Consider the following 17,323-nt stretch of genomic DNA (forward strand, 5'->3'; position numbering starts at 1 on the left):
TGTTTCATAATTGCGAATGCAGAGTGTCGACGAGGTAGCGCCCGCCGCGCTTGCCGCGTCCTCGCCGACATCTCCATCCGTTGATGCATTCACAACCGGTGGCACTGGGCCTTGTGGCGATGAAAAGTCGTTCGAGATGGACTTGGTGAGCCGGCTGCGACTGCTTCTCCAGCGGGAGGCGGCAGCCACGTCACCGCTGAAGCAGGCCCAGCAGCAACGACGCGCCGAGTGGCATCCGTTGGTGCAGCAGCTGAAAAAGTGCCTCGGACAGTCGCAGCACCCGCCACCTCCCGTGTACCCCTTGGGTATGTGAACTGCGCTCGAGAGGTGCTGCATAAAGTCTTGATGGCATAGGTTTTGACAAGTCGCAGCGAAACCCACCAAAAGTGTCGGCAGTCGCGTGGAAATCCACGCTGCAGCGCTTCGAGTCGGCCAAAGCGAGGACGCAGTCCAAGCTAGCATCGAAGCGAGTACGTTGTCGACCTGCATGTTGGAGAAATGAATCGATGGCAAGAATGTGCTGGCGTCGTTCATCGAGACTTGTGTGTGGGCACAGGCGAGTTTGGAGGACGAAGCGACAAAGGAGCTGTCGTTTCGACCGCAAATCGATGCCAAGAGCCAGCGGATGGCCGCTCAGTTTCCAAGCTTCCACGAGCGGCAGCGCAACACAGTCGCGTGGCGGTAGGATGGCGCCAGGACAGTGTTCCAAATTACCCGCGCCGCCCATGGACTTAGAGACAACCACGTGGCAGCCGAGCGCGAGCAGCGCCGCCTTAAGGTGACCAGCCCCATCCTCCCATCAAAACCAGGCAACTAAAGTTCCATGGTCGACAGGAGGCGCAAGCACTGCGGCCGGTACCAGACATCAAAACGCCGTGTTTGTGTGGCCAGGGGGGCCTGTCGTCGTCATCTACGTCGTCGCCGCACCACGAACCAGAACACACAGTCGCGTGTACCCGCTTCATGGAGATCTGCGCGTCAACCAACAAGTCGTTCAAGATTCAAAAAAAGACCCACGCGATGCGGCGATCCGTCGATGACATGCTGGCATATGTGAGTGTTGCCATGCAGCGCCGCGTGCAGACAAACGGCTGGGGTGCTGACGACCACCCGTTTTCTAGGGCGACACCAAGTACATTCGCCAGGTAGAACGGTCTGTCGCGCTGAGAGCGGTCGAGGACGCCGAAGCCACGTTTTCACCGCGCATAAACCCTCAATCGAAAAAGGTTCGCCCACACGAACTGCTTGACCATGGTCTAACATTCCAAGGGCACGCATGATAGATCTACAAGGCAATGGTTCAGAGCGGTCGCACGGGGAAGGAAGCCAAAGTGTCGGCCCCACCGCCAGGTACATCCCGCCAACACTTGAGCCGTTTGGAATACCTTGACGATATCATGCTGCTGGCGTGCTCATGCTGTGTGAATTCTTTCATTGGTAGTAGTAGACTTTACGTTCCAGCCGGCAATCAATCGCAAGTCCAAGGAAATAGCGGCCAAGCTCGATAAAGGCCAACCCAACAGCGTATTCGACCGCCTCGACCGCGAGGCAGACGAGCGGCTCTTTAAGCTCATGCAGTCGCAGATCCAATCCGTGGACGCGAGCGTTCGGCACGCAGATTTGGTCAAGGTTGGCCGTAACGACGTTCAGATCAAGAGCCTCCTCCATCAGTACCCAGACGTACGTCGTACTGCCTTGGCAACGAAACTTCTCGAGTCGTGCATTACGTGCCGTTGACATAACAGTTCATGTAGTGCCCTATGTCGCCGACGCGCGCGCCGCCGCCAAAGACAGTGATCGATGTAGACGTCGTCGGCTTGTCCAGCGTCGCGTTTATCATGGCCAACTTTACCAACGGCCAAGCATTGTTTTTGCCTCGAGATGGGAACAACAAGCTCGCCGTCGAGCAGCGCCGCAAGTCGTCGTTCCAAGCCAGCGTCGATGGCAGCAACATGCGGCGGCGGTCGCAAACGTCGCCGATGCCATCAACGTGAACGTTTGATTGGATGGAAAATGAAACCGAAATGCGTTTGATTGGCTGGTTTTCGAAATGGACGAATGCCATTGGACAAAAATGAAATATGTCAAACAGCAGCGTCTCACACAACCCAGCCCGTGGCGCGACATAGAGTCACGCTTGGATGTTGCCGGCGCTGTAGTGACGCGCGCGATCAACTGCGGCAATCGCGCAGTATTTGCTCATCGTGCCAGCGTCCGCGGACGATCAGGATGTCCTTCAAGGCGACGAGGCTCGTATGTTAGTGTCGGGATGGCCTGTATGGCATTGACGGTTCGGCGTCCCCCATTAGCCGCAGCACGCGTCGGGGGAGATGATGGGCCGTGGGGCTTTTGCCAGTGTCCTTGGCTGCATCGGAAGGACCTGGACTCTCATGTGCCTGGCGTGCGTGCTGGTGAAAGCGGCGCAGAACAAAGGGCTGTCCGTAATCCCAAGAAGCTCATGATTGAAGAGCCCATGTACATCATTTTCAACGTTGCGTTCGCGAAAGCATGGGGTACGCGTGCTGCTCGACTGCTCGACTGCGTCGGTCGTGACGGGACCATTCTAGGTGCCACTCCGCCCAACGTTGGCATCGGCCCCTGCCGCAGGAACGCGACGCACCCTGCGCCAGGCTCGGAAGCATACAACAAGACGCACAACATTTGCGACTCGTTCCCCATGTACATGGAGGTCGACTACATCCGCATCTACCAAGACGTGTCCGCGATGACGCTGGGGTGCGACCCGCCGACTCACCCGACCAAGCAGTGGATCGACGAGCATCTCAAGGACTACACGGATGCGAAGAACCCCATGACCCGCGTCGACGGCGGCGCGACTTGCAACTCGGACGACGACTGCCTCGCCATCGGCACCACGGTTCCGAGCGGCCGGTGTGCGGAACGCCGGTGCTTCTGCGTCAAAGGGTATGGCGGCCCCCGGTGTACCAAATTTGTCGGCGCGAAATCCATCGACACCAAATCGCCCAACTTTTTTGGCCCGCAATATCTCTACCCTGTCGTCCTCATCAGCGTCGTCGCGCTCGTGCTCGTCCTGACGACGGTCGTTCGACGAAAGCGCCACGCAGTCGCGGTGGCTGTGATGGCCATCGCGACTACTTCATCCACCAAGCAGTTAGACCAAAGTGATGCTGACGACGACCATGTTCTGCTACTGCGCTCGTTCTTCTCGGCAAAAGATGGCGACTATAGCCTTGTTGGCATACTCGACGTTTCGATTCCAAGTTCACACTGACCGTGCGTAGGTCTTACCCATTGCGTATTCAATCGTTATTCGGATGCCTTTGACCTGCTCTATCGGGCGCTGCGGAGATGACTGACGATGTGGTTGATTCGCAGAACGACAAAGCGTTGAATGCACACGGAAGCTGAGTTCGTCCGCATCAGGAGCGAATCAAGAGTGCATGAGCGATGATGTTTGCACAGCAAAAGTATGCGGTAATGCCGCGCACGCCAAGCCAGCTCGCCATAGAAATGACGACTTGATGGTGTGGTCCCGTGTACGTGAACGCTCCCGGTCGAGGGAACCATGCACAGAACGTCTATGGACTACGGTGCTTTGAGCAGTGCGATCGCCATGACAGCGATGTAGTTGAAGCCGTCCTCTACGCCGTGGAAGCGTCGGGGTCTCGAGCATCCGACGCGCGCTTCGACTGCTCTTCATTCTGGAGACTGTGGGTATCAATCAACGTAACATTAAAAAAATACTATTTTCATCAATGGGACATATATTGAGATAAAATATTTGAAAATAATAAAAAACGTCGTATTGTTGAAATTACACGCAGGACATACCCTTCTGTGATGGCCGAGAAAGACGACACCGCGGCGCCGCAGTCGACGGCGCGCCTCGAGACGCTGCTATCCCAATTGGGAGATGGACAGCCAGCCGCTACTGCGTCATCCTCGACTTCGTTGAACGAAGCTCGATGGGATGGATGGGGATACAGCGATACTAGCATCTTCTTGAACGACGACGGCCAAGTCGAGTTTGCAGGCACGAGGTGCACCGATCGAGCAACTGCCACGTTTTGCGGTATAACGAAATGGGGACGTAGATATGAAGAGGTGTTTCCGGCAGCTCGCGTGCTGCCTGCGCTGCGCGCATGGGCCGAGGCGAAAGTTGGGTTGGACGTGCGTCGACAGGTACCTGTCACGAATCGATCGATCGTGTTTGGGGAAATGGATCCATGCTTCAGGCCCCACGAAATGCCGTACCGCCGTCCATCAAGGAAGGCAGTGAAGTGTACAACGCCGCGTTTCTCGAAGCCTTGGTCGCGTTGCGCATCCCTGTGAACATAGACCCTGTCACTCGGGTCCGACACTCGCACGGCCAGACGTGCGGAGTACGAACAGCCACTACATTCGTCCGTGTTTTCATCGGGCACTCAAACTCCTTGCCGTAGGAAATCTATCGTCTGCGCACGAGTGCGTGCTTTGACCGGGTGCCCGATGCCGTGATCGTCGCAACATCGCACGAGCTCGTCGAGCACGTCGTGGCCGCGGCGGTCAAGCACGACGTCGTGGTCATTCCGTATGGCGGCGGCACCAAGTACGTGTATTCGTTTACTGCATTCGCCACGACGTCGACTCAACTCGCATGCGACTGGCACGCTAGTGTATCGAACGCGCTGCAGTGCAAGCCCGACGAGCGGCGCATGGTGGTGTCCCTGGACATGCGCGGAATGACGCAGATCCTGTGGGTGGACAAGGAGAACATGACTGCGTGCATCGAAGCCGGGATCACGGGCCTCGACGTCCACAACCAGCTCCAGACGCGCGGCGTCACCCTCGGCCACGAGCCCGACTCGTGGGAGTTCTCCACCGTCGGTGGCTGGGTACTTGTTTTGACGAACCGCTTGTGTCGGCATCTCACGCATCTCCAGGTAGCGACGCGAGCGTCCGGCATGAAGAAGAACTTGTACGGCAACATCGAGGACATGATTGTGAACATCACGATGGTTACTGCGACCGGGACCATGACGCGGTCTTGCAATGTTCCGCGCGTCTCGATGGGCCCCGACTCGCTCCATTTGGCACTCGGTACGTCGCGGCGCGACAATGGCGATCCCATGCGTGTGCCACGCCGCGTGTGGGTGGTGGTGGCGAACGGATGGCTGAGAGATGTCGGTGCAGGGTCGGAAGGTCTGTTTGGCGTTGTGACGCGGGTCACGTTTCGGATCCGGCCGTGTCCTGCGTATCAATTGTACGACTCGATTTTGTTTCCGACGATGGACGATGGCATCCAAGCCATGCACGACGTGGCGCGGGCGGGGTGCATGCCGGCGAGCATTCGCCTCCTCGACAACACGCAGGTATGGCGGCTCGACCGGCGACTCGATCGAGATGGCGCGCCAACACGCTGCTCTAGTTTCAACTGGGCCAGGCGTTGAAGCCCACCGCGGCCAACCCGTGGATGTCGTCGCTCATGTCGATCGCGACCAAAGCGTTTGTGACCAAGGTAGAATTAATTGCGGACGTGGGCGCGCGCGTCGACTGATGTATGCCTAGATCAAGGGATTTGACGTCGACACGATGGTCGGGATGACGCTGCTGTTTGAAGGAACCAAGGAAGAAGCGGAACGCGACCAGCGCGCCATTCATTCGATTGCCGCCAAGCATGGCGGGATGGTCGGCGGCGCCGAGAATGGCAAGCGCGGCTATTTTCTTACCTACGTCATCGGTATGCACACTGTGTCGAGAGGCTGCTCGTGCTGCATTGGCCATCGACTCCCATCCCTTGACGTAGCGTATATACGGGACTTTGTCATGAGCTACTACTTCCTGTGCGACTCGTTCGAGACTGCCGTGCCATGGAGCAACGTACCAGCGTTCATTGCCAGAGTTCGCGCGGTACGTGCTGTTGCATAATCGATTCCCGACGACGCGATGGGCTGACGGCGGCGGGTGCAGGAGATCGAAGCGGTCGCGGTGGCCCACCGCATTGAGGTCCAGCCCATCGTGATGTGCCGCGTGAGCCAGATCTACGACACCGGCGCGTGCGTGTACGTGTACTACGGGGTCAACTTTTTTGGCGTCGACGACCCGCTCCACCTGTTCTTCTCGATCGAGCAAGCGTGCGTGGAAGTCATGCTGCGCCACGGCGCGTCGCTGAGCCACCACCACGGCATCGGCAAGCACCGCAAGAAATGGTTGCCCCAAATCGTGTCGGCACCGGCGCTGCGGGCGATCGCAGGCATTAAGAACGCCATCGACCCGACCAACGTCTTTGCCACCCACAACATTATCGACACTTAGACTGTGTGAGCATGATTTGAATGGACACACCCACGAGAAAGCTAGAGCAGTCCATGGAACATGGGAATTGCGCCGTGGAGCGAGTGCATCTTCAGCGTTGCGGCCGGGCACGTCACTTCGTCGTCGGTCGACACTACGTCCACTCTACCTCCGCGAACCAGGCGGTGTGCCCCCTTACTCGCTTGCATGCAAACCCCGACGAGCTTGTTGGAGGGCACTCCAGACGGCTTTAACATCCATGGCGGCTTGTATCCTTGTGCATGGGTGGTGGGTTGGTCTATTCCAGGACACTCTGAGGCATGCGTGCCGAAGGCATCAGCGACCCTCGACATCTATAGGCATATCACTCCACTGAACAGCACCATGGACGGAGCCCCAGCTATCCCCGCCACCTTCGCCATCATCATGCACCGTCATGACCACCTCAAGATGCATTTTGCACAAACGGCCATACACCTGCTGTTTCGGCCGATCACGGTGGGTTTTATCTTTATTTTTGTATATCGTCCGAAAAATATTCCATGGATATGGTCAGAATTCTTGTGGTGGATTGGAACTGCCCAATCACGGGCGGCCGTCCCATCCTATCGTCAAGGGTGGCCACTATTCATCGACTGCCTTGGCATGGCTGACCGCGCCGCTCCCACATCTCCGACTGCAGCTGCAGCTGTGCCGCCTCCTGCCCCCGTGGAAGGTGAAGAAAAGTTGAGCAAGAACGAACTCAAGCGTCGGCTCAAGCTTGAAAAGGCAGCGCAAGCTAAGGCTGAAAAGGAAGCCGCCAAGGCCGCTGCCGCTACTGCTGCTGGTCCCAAGAAGGCCACCTCTGCTGCAGGTGGTGATGGCGACGACGAGCTGGACCCAACGGCGTACTTTGAGAACCGCACGAAGCTCCTCGCCGAACTCGAAGCCGAAGGCGTGAACCCGTACCCGCACAAGTTCAGCGTGACGATCTCGGTCCCCGATTTTGTCAAGACGTACCACGGTGTGGAAGCGGGCAGCCATTTGGACGGCACAGTGGTGTCGGTCGCCGGCCGCTTGATGAGCAAGCGCGCAAGTGGCGCCAAGCTCCATTTCTACGGCCTCAACGCGGACGGCGCGTCGATCCAGGTGATGTCCCAAATCGACGCGTACGCTGACGCAGCCGAATACGCCCGCATCCACGCATCGTTGCGTCGTGGGGACTTGGTCGGTGTGACTGGTTTCCCCGGCAAGTCGAAGAAGGGCGAGCTCTCGATCTTTCCGTCTCGAATTGTGCTGCTGTCTCCGTGCATGCACATGCTGCCCAAGGCGCATTACGGCCTGTCGAACCAAGACACGCGCTTCCGCCAGCGATACTTGGACTTGATCTTGAATGACGAGACGCGCAAGGTGTTTACCGTCCGCAGCAAAATCATCAACTACATTCGCAAGTTTTTGGATGCGCGCCAGTTTGTCGAGGTCGAAACCCCCATGATGAACATGATTCCTGGCGGCGCCACGGCCAAGCCGTTTGTGACGTACCACAACGACCTTCACATGAACTTGTTCATGCGCGTCGCGCCCGAATTGTACCTCAAGCAGCTCATCATCGGCGGCTTGGATCGCGTGTACGAAATCGGCCGCCAATTCCGCAACGAAGGCATCGACTTGACGCACAACCCCGAGTTTACCAGCTGCGAGTTTTACCAAGCATACGCTGACTACAACGACTTGATGGACATGACGGAGCAAATGTTTTACGGCATGGTACGTCGGTGCGTTTGGATTGTTTTACGGCCGGTCGGCCGCCGTCGGGTGTGAATGCCGTTCGACGAATGGATTGGAAAATGCGACCGTGGCATGAGTTGGGGTGGTGCCTTGCACTGGACGACGTGATTTGACGGAGTATGACGGGACAGGTGACGGAAATCACGGGCGGCAGCACGATTACGATTGTGAAAGACGACGAAACGATCGATATCGACTTTACCCCGCCGTACAAGCGCATTTCGATGGTCGCGGAAATTGAAAAGATCACAGACACCAAGCTCCCGATCGACCAGCCTGAACAGTGCATCCAAGTGTTGGAAGGGCTCGTCCAAAAGTACGGTCTAGACTGTGCGCCGCCCCGTTCGCTGGCTCGCCTCTTGGACAAGCTCGTCGCGCACTTCATCGAAGACAACAAGGTAGGCACCGACGGCCGACATGGGTTGTCGATAGCTCGAGGCTGCTGTGTGTGCCGCATCTCACGATTGTGGTAGGCGAACTGGGTCAAGCCGTTTTTCATCATGGACCATCCGACCGAAATGTCGCCGCTGGCCAAGTACCATCGGTCGTTGCCTGGGATGACAGAGCGATTCGAAATGTTTTTCGCCGGCTCGGAAATTTGCAACTCGTACACCGAGTTGAACAACCCCGTGTACGTGGTGGCTACCTTTGTGCCGTGAAACCAAACGGGATGTGAACGGCCATTGATGTCTAGCGTGCAACGAGAACGCTTCACGGAGCAAGCCAAGCAAGCCGCCGACGGCGACGACGAAGCCCAGCCCCACGACGAAGCATTCTGCACGGCCATGGAGTACGGTCTCCCCCCCACCGGTGGCTGGGGATGCGGCGTCGACCGCATTGCGATGTTTTTGACCAACAAATTCAACATCAAGGAAGTGCTGCTCTTTCCTGCCATGAAGCCCGACGAACAAGTCGCCAAGGTCGCGCATACGTCGGCCGCCACCTCGACCGACTTTTCTCTCGACGCGTTGGAGGCGCGTTTGAAGGCCCACCAAGGCAACTTTTTGAACGGCGCCAAGCCGTCCAAGGACGACACGGCCGCATTCGAACGTATCAAGGTTGTCGGCAAGGACATCTTGAAGAAGCACCCGCACGTGGAAGCATGGGTCGATCTCGTCTCGCTCTTCACCAACGAATTGCGGGCCAAGTGGTAGTTGGACCACCGTTCCTTGGATAACACGGTGGAATTGCATGCTGTGCAATCAAAGGTGTGTCCAAAATTGCTTCTTTATTTCGATTGGCTAAAATTCCGCTGAAATTCGTTTGATTGGTCTGTCGATGGACGAAAGGTATATATGCTTGATAAAAGTACTTGAAAAACGAATGCAATTTTCATTTTTCGTGTGGTGGTGGAAAATCTTTTGGGCGTGACACGCACACAGCGTGTATTGATGATCGCGGAAGCTTTCGTGCGAGGATTGCGGGCGAACAACTTCGAGAGAACGACGGCGCCGCCGGCGAAAGGAGGGAGGACGCGTCATGGATCACCGTTGAAGTGCATCCTCGATGTCACTTAAGCGTTCATCGACGAGCAGGAGAAAGTTTTGGACCTACTAGGACTTGAAACGGACATGCGGCGATGCATGGACGCACCTTGTCCATGTCAGAGCGAAACTGCTCGACTGTTAATGTAGTTTCAGCTGCAGTGGGGTCATTTGCGAAAAGAACGTGGTCTTGTGGTGGGGACGTCACAGCGTCGTCGACAACAGTGCCAATGCGGTAATTGGTGAGGGCAGATGCGTCCAATGTGTAAAGGTCGCGCACCTTGTCCAAGGCACGGATCGTTCCAATGTAGAACTTGCCCAGGACACCGTCACACTGCGTGCACGAGAGCTGTTGGAACGAGTTGCCACAGTCGGCAGTTGTCGTCGGACTTCGTTGCACATGGGTCACGCGGCAGAATGTGATGGTTCGCTGGTCAACGTCACTTGCCGAGAGTGCCGTCGAGTCGGCGACAATGGCTCGGCACACGCGGCACTGGAACACCACTGGGAACGGTACCTCCACGACGTCCTCGTCGTCCGCCATGTCAGATTGTTGAATGCCCCATGTGTTTGGCCCATTGCCCCAACAAATGTCCCATGGCCATAACCTCTCACGTTCGATACTTGCTTTCACAAATTATACGAGGTGATTAATGACAATGATATTACATGTAGTAAGTAGCTCATACTGGCCTGGGATTTTGTTATGCTAACAACAATTCAAAACTTCTGGAGTCATACAGGTATTGCGCTCAAGAGTCATGTTCGAATCTACTTGTTGATAATCTCAACAGCTCAGACCGCTCGATGGAGAGATTGCTCAAGTGACCTCTACAATACCTACCAAATAAATCCATTCTTTCAAATGCACACAGACCTTTTTTCGCCTTTGTGCCCACCAATACCAAAAACGAATAGGTTTTGACAAGGCAGCAAACGTTTAGGGTGAACTGTATTTCTTACCTTCACGCTACCGTAATTGAGAATTGGAGGCGACAATGTATTATTGCAGGAGGCATAAACCTTCTATATATAGTATCCAATGTTTCAAAGTTTATGTGGTTGTTGTGTGAGGATTGTGATTATTTCTCATTGTTTGAGCCAAATGGATTCGAATGAATGAGCCCTATCCGCCACTAATTCCGGATATATTGGCAAAATTAATTGCCACCTACGTTTTGCAACTTAAAGTCTTCTTTTCAGTTATAGAGGCGGAATAACGATAAATCTGGAAAAGGACAAACAAATTACGCCTCGATTGGTGATGTATTGAGTTATTGATAGTACTTCACATAAACTAATGCCCATTCTCCAATATCTAGAGCACTTTGGGATGAATTTCCGGTTCCGGTTGGTGTGATTACCCGGACGTAGCCTGCTGCGAGATGAAGTCGAGAAATCTCTCTCGGCTTTGTAAATCCTTAGCTCAACTAACAATATCCCCTCGTCAACGAACTCCCCGCATCCGAATTGGTACCCTAAATGCGAACTTTCTCACTTCCAAGGTGAAAGAAGCCGAACTTGCCCACGATTTCGCCCGCTACCGTCTCGATGTTCTTTGCCTCCAAGAAACGCATATTCCTGATTATCGAATCACCCCGCTCGTCACCAAGGATAAATCTTATCATCTCATCAATGTTCACGGAGCTCAACCACTAACTTCTCTAGGTTTCGCGCTCTCCGCTCGGGTCAAGCCGCTGATGGACAGCGTCCACAGACCCAGCCCCCGTGTTGCCATACTCACTCTTAGGCAAAACAAACATTCCGTGAAGTCACTCCATTTCATCTGCGCTTACAGTCCGCATATGAATTACCCCCTTGAAGCTCGCGAGAGCTTCTACGAAGAACTTCACGCTGCCTACAACAGCCTTCCCAGAGGCAACATCAAAGTGATATGTGGTGACTTTAACGCCAAGCTCGGGAAATCTCCATACACGCTCCCCTTCATGGGGCAACATGGACGTGGCCACAGGAACTCTAATGGCGACCTTCTCGCTGAGTTCTGCTCTCTCAATGACCTGTTCGCCGTCAACACGAAGTTTAAAAAGAACGCCAGAAACATCACCACTTGGACCTCAAGACGTGGCGACTATTGTGTATACAACCAGATCGACTTCATCATATGCAGCAAGAACCTCTCCGACACATGCCTCGATGCACAAAGTTGGGGTGGCCTCAGAATGAAATCAGATCACAAGCTCGTTACAGCTGACTTCCCGATTGACAAATTCCTATTCCCCAAGCGTATGAAGCCAAAGCACCAGAACCCCTCGCCACGCCTTGCACTATCCAAGCTCAGCGACGACAACCTACGGGATCGCCTCAACGACCAAGTGAGAAGCATTCTTGACCAACAAGAAAACGATCAAGACCCAGCCCCACCCGACATTGTATGGCACAACACCATGACGGAAATATACACTGCAGCTTTGGAAACACTCGGGCCCCAAGACAAAATCGCACGCTTCCGCTATGACGACCAAACCCTGCGTGACCTCAGCTCCCGCCAAAAACTGCTCTGGCAACGTATCAACGACAAGAGCACTGGGCCTGAACTCATCCCGCTGCTACGCCAAGAACGGTCCCAAATCCTCCACGGCATTCGCCGACGTTGCCGAGATCTTGCCAACGCCCACCTCGACGAGCTTGCAAAGCAGATAGAATCTCTCCACCCGAACAGCCGTATGTTCGCCGCAGTTAAACTCGCCATGTACAAGAAAACACCACAAGTTGTCATCCACAACACACACGGCAAAGCCATTCTTAACCGCAGAAAGGTAATATCGACAATTACCTCTCATTTCGAAGGGCAATTCCACGCTCCCGAGAGAGAAACCATCGGCCCGGACACGACGAAGCGTGCCCTCAACAAGCCCATCGAGCCGCAAGAGCTTCACGACGCCATCAAACGTCTCAGGCACAACCGAGCAACTGGTCCCGACAACATCCCTTCGGAGATCCTCAAAGCAGTCGCACCTGACCTTTGCCCCCTCTTAGCACGTACACTCAACCGCAGTTTCGAGGAAGGCACAACACTCCCGCTTGGAGAAGGTACACTTATATGCCTCCACAAGCCTGGCAAGCCACTCGGTCTATGCTCAAGTCTCCGACCCATCGTCCTTCTCAACCACATCCGCAAGGCTATTTCCATACTGGTCCTTCGCCGCACTGCCCCCAAGATTGAGATATTCCTTGGTCATTATCAAAGCGGTTTCCGTAAGCACCGAGGCACATCCGACGCGATATGGGCCCACAAATGGCTCATCGCCCGTATCAAGCACTATCAAGTAGTCTACCACATTATAGGTATTGATTTATCAAAGGCTTTTGACACGATCGACCGCACGAAACTCCTACAAGTTCCACAACCCATTGTCGACGATGATGACCTACGACTCATTTCGCTCCTGCTGACCAACACATCGCTACGGCTCCGGCATCGATTCTTTCTAGGTCGAATATTTGCCACCAACGTTGAAACACCACAAGGCGACTCCCTTTCCCCAGTACTGTTTATTGTGTATCTTGAAGCAGCCCTGCGCGACCTCCGTCGAGACCTCTTGCCCAAAATGGATATCAACTTCAAGACCATTGCCTACGCCGACGACATCGACATTATCTGCTCCTCACAAGACGCTATAGACGGTATCATCGAAACTGCACCCACTACCTTGGCGCAATGGGACCTCAAAATGAACACGGAAAAGACTGAAATCACGACCTTGATAAACACAAGACCGCCACAACAATCGCCACCGGGCTACTCATGGCACACAACGCGTAAACTTGGAAGCCTCCTGCACGACAACAAAGACATCCAGAAACGAAAGACTCTTGCCCAAGCCAGCTTCAGGAACATGTGGAAACTATGGTTACGCCGAGACCACATTGCCGAGAAAACTCGACTCCGTCTATATGACAGCTACGTCAAGCCTATCCTCCTCTATAACTGCGGAACTTGGGCCCTGACACAGACCGAGCTTAAGACCCTGGAACAATTTCACCGCCGCCAGCTCCGCTCTCTTCTTGGCATCCATTTCCCAACACACATATCGGACGACGCACTCTATCGCCGATGCAAGACGAAGCCACTCCACATTACAATCCTCCGGCAGCGATGGAATCTCTTTGGCCATATCTTACGACGACACAGTGATATACCAGCCAACACGTTCATGACAGCATATTTCAAGCAATCTGAGGCACCGAAATACAAAGGACGCCGAGCCACAAGTCTCCCGTCCACACTACATCAAGACCTCAGCCGGCTATCTCCACCGAGGAAACTGCTCACAGATACAGACCTTGAAGAGCTCCGTGATCTCTCTCAGGATAGGGCCGCATGGATACAACTCATCAAAGACATCGAAACTGCAACAACGAACGCGCCTACGGAAGTCCAACATCGACCACGCAGACAGGGAACCAAACGGAAATATCTTGACGAAGACGGCCTCGAGATCTCAGAACGAGATTTCCGCCGACGATATTGTTAGCCAAACGTATGCGAAAACTAGTCTCAAAAATAGTTAACGCGTAACACGTTCTCATCATCATCATCACTTTGGGATGAATTTCTCTTGAAAAATCTACTCGACAGGCAATTCAAATGCGAGTATTATTGAAACATATATCCCTTCAAATTAAATAACCTTCGAAATTAATTACCCTATTATAGAAGAGTGACTGTCAATTTTCCCCTAAGGTTATTGCGGCCCGCATAAGTTTATCATGAAACTCCGAAATTTCGATATAATTTCATAGAGGTATTCTATATTCGAGCTTTCAGGCACTGTGCAACTCTATGTCCACTTATCATGAGAAAACTCGATAACAGGACAGCACTTCCATATCAGCCCTTGAACTAATGGAACTGCGACTTGAAAGTGCTTTGCCTTTGTCAAGGATAATTTATTTTGCATAGTTACGCGAGAGGAACGAGCTTGAAATTCTCCACTTTCATCCATAGTTTCGCAGTCAGGCTGTTCTCGCCGTGGCTCTCGGTCTCAAATTTTACATTGTCCAGGATGTTTGGCGGGAGTACCTGCTAAACCAGACTGATACTACCTCTGCACCACCAGCAATCTGTTGTGCACATACTACATCAAACATCGGTACTGGGGACAAAGTGTGTCGCCTAGATGGTTCGAACATTCATCCGAGACCGGCGGTCTACCTGCACCTAAACAAATCGTCCAACATCACGATTTCCTCCGTGAGATGTGCATATTGGAGTACGACCCCGATGACACGAAGGAGCTCGTAGCAACGCTATGAAGTGTCCAACACAATCTAAGTTACTCGCGAGGTAATCGGAAGGGCTCCACGTATAACTAGTGTCCATGGATAATGCACTCGCCCGGGGTGTGTACATCCACCTGACGGCCCCCATGCCGCGTACATGGATGAACCCTACGTACATCATCACTACAGTGAACGCCGAAAAAAAATAACACATCCAAAAACACCGACCACCTCTATAACATGATCTGTTTTAAAAATTCTACCACCTGTGTACTTCAATTCCAAGTCCTAAATGGCATTATTTTTACCAATTGCAGTGCAGATATAAAACTACTGTGATTGGTTAACGTTTTGAAAGTTCAAACTCATTGCAATGCATTCTATACGAAAGCAGAGTATCAGAATGCCTGACATGCCTAGCTGTCGCAAGTCGTACACCATGACAAGAAGGGAAAGCTTCTTGCTTCGTTCGACGACCTGAACACCTGTAGTTTTGCCAACAAAACAACATCTCAAGGAACACGCGGATTGGGTGGTTACGTGACAGGTGGAGGCTGTCGCACGCAATCATCAACGCCAAGAGGAAGACTCTTGGTGGACGTTGTGTACGTGCCATAGTCACGTTCAAGCACGAACTACTCAGCGTCATGAAGGACGTACGACGCGATGAGCATAACCTCAATGCACATGATTGCGTTCATAATGACATATTATGCGAAATGGCCTGAAAACTACAAACAGCAAAAGGATACTGTCCTCAAGTTGTGCCAAGATTTTGCGAAACGGCACAATTTTTCTCAGCCCGTGCCAAGTCACACGAAACTGCCGACCTGCAAAATGATTGAGTTACAACACGAGTTTGCGATGAAATTTTGAGGCACGAATCATGTGAACAATCATTGTGACTTCCTCAATGTCGACAAAACGGTTGTGTACTTCGAGATGCCGCCTGGCAGAATTAGGGCTGAGAAGGGCAGTCGTCGCGCGTGGCAAGAAGCAGAAACATTCGGACGTTTGACAAACTTGTTGACATGCCGTTCGAACGATAAGATTTTTCCATATTTCCGTTGACGATATATTGCGAAAAGTTTCCAAAACTTTTTATTGTGCATCGTACGCCAAGTAGTTTGATCGGCATGCTTGATGAAATGGATCATGGTGGGATTACACATGAGTTGATCGAGTTCACAACTCCAAGTATTAGTTTTTGCCCAGGACAGCCCCAATGGATGGTTGCCGCAAGAGTGTGGTGGTGGATGCATGTCGTGCGTACGACATCACAACGAGTGGTCATGAGCACAAGTGTGAGCTGTGGGGACCGTTGGCGAAACACATCAGAGCCCACTTGTAACCAGAGTCGCTCCCTTATTTTGAATTCGAAATTTGAATCGATGTTCCGCGCGTGGGTCACATGTCCACCGCTCATCGTTTGCTCTCTAACTGAGCCTTGCAGACAGTCTCTTATTTTTTATACTCGGTAATAATAGAATGTGAAGAGGTATTAATTTTCATCAGTTGCTCTCATGGGAGACCTGACTGTAGCAATGGCACAATTCCTTAGATATTGGAAATGAATTGTAGTACAGTGTACATCATCTATAATCTTCCAACTCTTCAACAATTTTACTTGAACTTATTTGACTTCAAATTTTCAACCTTCAGTGAAATAGAACGTAATATCGTCAGATTAATGAAAGGAAGAGAAGTTACATCACAGTTGTATATGTCAAAAGAATTGATTCCATATATGAAGGATTGATTGTTTACAAGTATTAGTTGGTAACTTGGAATTTGGCCGCAGGGGTGACCGAGTTATAAACTCACCGTTTGAAATTTACCTTTACCCAGTAGATCATGAATTTCATCCGGAAACTTTGGTGTTAGGTCAGAGTTACAATCCGGCCGTGGGAAAGTTATCAAGTCGCTCGAACGCCGCCCGAGCACAACTAAGAGAAAATGGCGTCTACACTAGTCAAACCTAAACAAAAAAATGCAAAATTCGTCGACAGCGCCACAAACGATTCGGTAGTAGAGGCGTTATCAATGACGGTGAAAATGAATTGCATTGGCAGCTCATACGCATTCTATGAGACAGAACACCCGGTTCTATCAAGACAATTCCCGCTGCCATGTCTCTTAGGTCGCATGATGGTCCAGCAAAGTGCCTTCAAGAGGCTTTTTCCTCCTGTACGTCAGTTGCAGAAGGCCATTTCACATCCTAAAGATTTCGTGCTCTCATTGGCCAGTTAGCCTTTACTGGCGATTGGAATTCTTCCACTGATCACTTTTCTTTTTCTTCTAAACTCCGGTTTCCTCGCTCCGTGACTCCCTTCGTCGCTTGCCCCTCCAACGTCGAACTCTGTTGCTTCCCGCCCCAGCCTTTCTCTCACGAACCAACTTCGTAGTGTCGACAACTTCGACGAGTGGCACTTCGAGTTGACAACGATCGTCCACCAAGGCGAAGCGAAGTTTCCTCGGCTTCTCCAGGCGTGGCTGTAGCCAACCATACTCCGCACCACCGCAGTCCATCACGGCGTGACCGGGGATACGACGAGTATCGTGACGATTCCTTC

At 52.9% G+C, this 17,323-nt stretch overlaps 5 protein-coding genes across 6 annotated transcripts; 4 read left to right on the forward strand and 1 right to left on the reverse strand.

Annotated features, from left to right (window-relative positions):
* Positions 1–10: 10 nt before the first annotated feature.
* On the forward strand, positions 11–2,094 carry H310_07917 (hypothetical protein). Its single transcript, XM_008873436.1, has 9 exons — positions 11–305; positions 355–470; positions 557–681; positions 736–778; positions 835–1,053; positions 1,122–1,226; positions 1,284–1,350; positions 1,445–1,680; positions 1,755–2,094. The coding sequence occupies exons 1-9, from the start codon at positions 17–19 to the stop codon at positions 1,992–1,994; spliced, it is 1,440 nt and encodes a 479-aa protein (XP_008871658.1). The 5' UTR covers positions 11–16; the 3' UTR covers positions 1,995–2,094.
* A 379-nt stretch (positions 2,095–2,473) lies between these two features.
* On the forward strand, positions 2,474–3,253 carry H310_07918 (hypothetical protein; the record flags this gene model as incomplete). Its single annotated transcript, XM_008873437.1, has 2 exons — positions 2,474–2,513; positions 2,568–3,253. The coding sequence occupies 2 exons, from the start codon at positions 2,474–2,476 to the stop codon at positions 3,251–3,253; spliced, it is 726 nt and encodes a 241-aa protein (XP_008871659.1).
* A 549-nt stretch (positions 3,254–3,802) lies between these two features.
* Positions 3,803–6,362, forward strand: H310_07919. Of its 2 annotated transcripts, XM_008873439.1 has the most exons (11): positions 3,803–4,022; positions 4,077–4,164; positions 4,218–4,364; positions 4,425–4,570; positions 4,637–4,856; positions 4,905–5,061; positions 5,155–5,333; positions 5,390–5,479; positions 5,530–5,701; positions 5,768–5,871; positions 5,932–6,362. In XM_008873439.1, exons 1-11 carry the CDS (start codon positions 3,823–3,825, stop codon positions 6,274–6,276), a joined length of 1,848 nt encoding a protein of 615 aa, XP_008871661.1. In that variant the 5' UTR covers positions 3,803–3,822; the 3' UTR covers positions 6,277–6,362. The 2 variants fall into 2 exon arrangements, with proteins under 2 accessions (XP_008871661.1, XP_008871660.1); XM_008873438.1 differs by having other exon boundaries at positions 5,530–5,871.
* Positions 6,363–6,843: 481 nt separating this feature from the next.
* H310_07920 (lysine-tRNA ligase) lies at positions 6,844–9,368 on the forward strand. Its single transcript, XM_008873440.1, has 4 exons — positions 6,844–8,001; positions 8,154–8,420; positions 8,496–8,653; positions 8,717–9,368. Exons 1-4 carry the CDS (start codon positions 6,901–6,903, stop codon positions 9,174–9,176), a joined length of 1,986 nt encoding a protein of 661 aa, XP_008871662.1. The 5' UTR covers positions 6,844–6,900; the 3' UTR covers positions 9,177–9,368.
* Positions 9,233–10,050, reverse strand: H310_07921 (hypothetical protein; the record flags this gene model as incomplete). The annotated part of the gene is made up of 2 exons (XM_008873441.1): positions 9,233–9,572; positions 9,616–10,050. The coding sequence occupies 2 exons, from the start codon at positions 10,048–10,050 to the stop codon at positions 9,507–9,509; spliced, it is 501 nt and encodes a 166-aa protein (XP_008871663.1). The 3' UTR covers positions 9,233–9,506.
* Between the last annotated feature and the right edge of the window lie 7,273 nt (positions 10,051–17,323).

Source organism: Aphanomyces invadans (genome assembly GCF_000520115.1).
Source record: "Aphanomyces invadans strain NJM9701 unplaced genomic scaffold supercont1.15, whole genome shotgun sequence".
Taxonomy (NCBI): Eukaryota; Oomycota; class Saprolegniomycetes; order Saprolegniales; family Verrucalvaceae; genus Aphanomyces; species Aphanomyces invadans.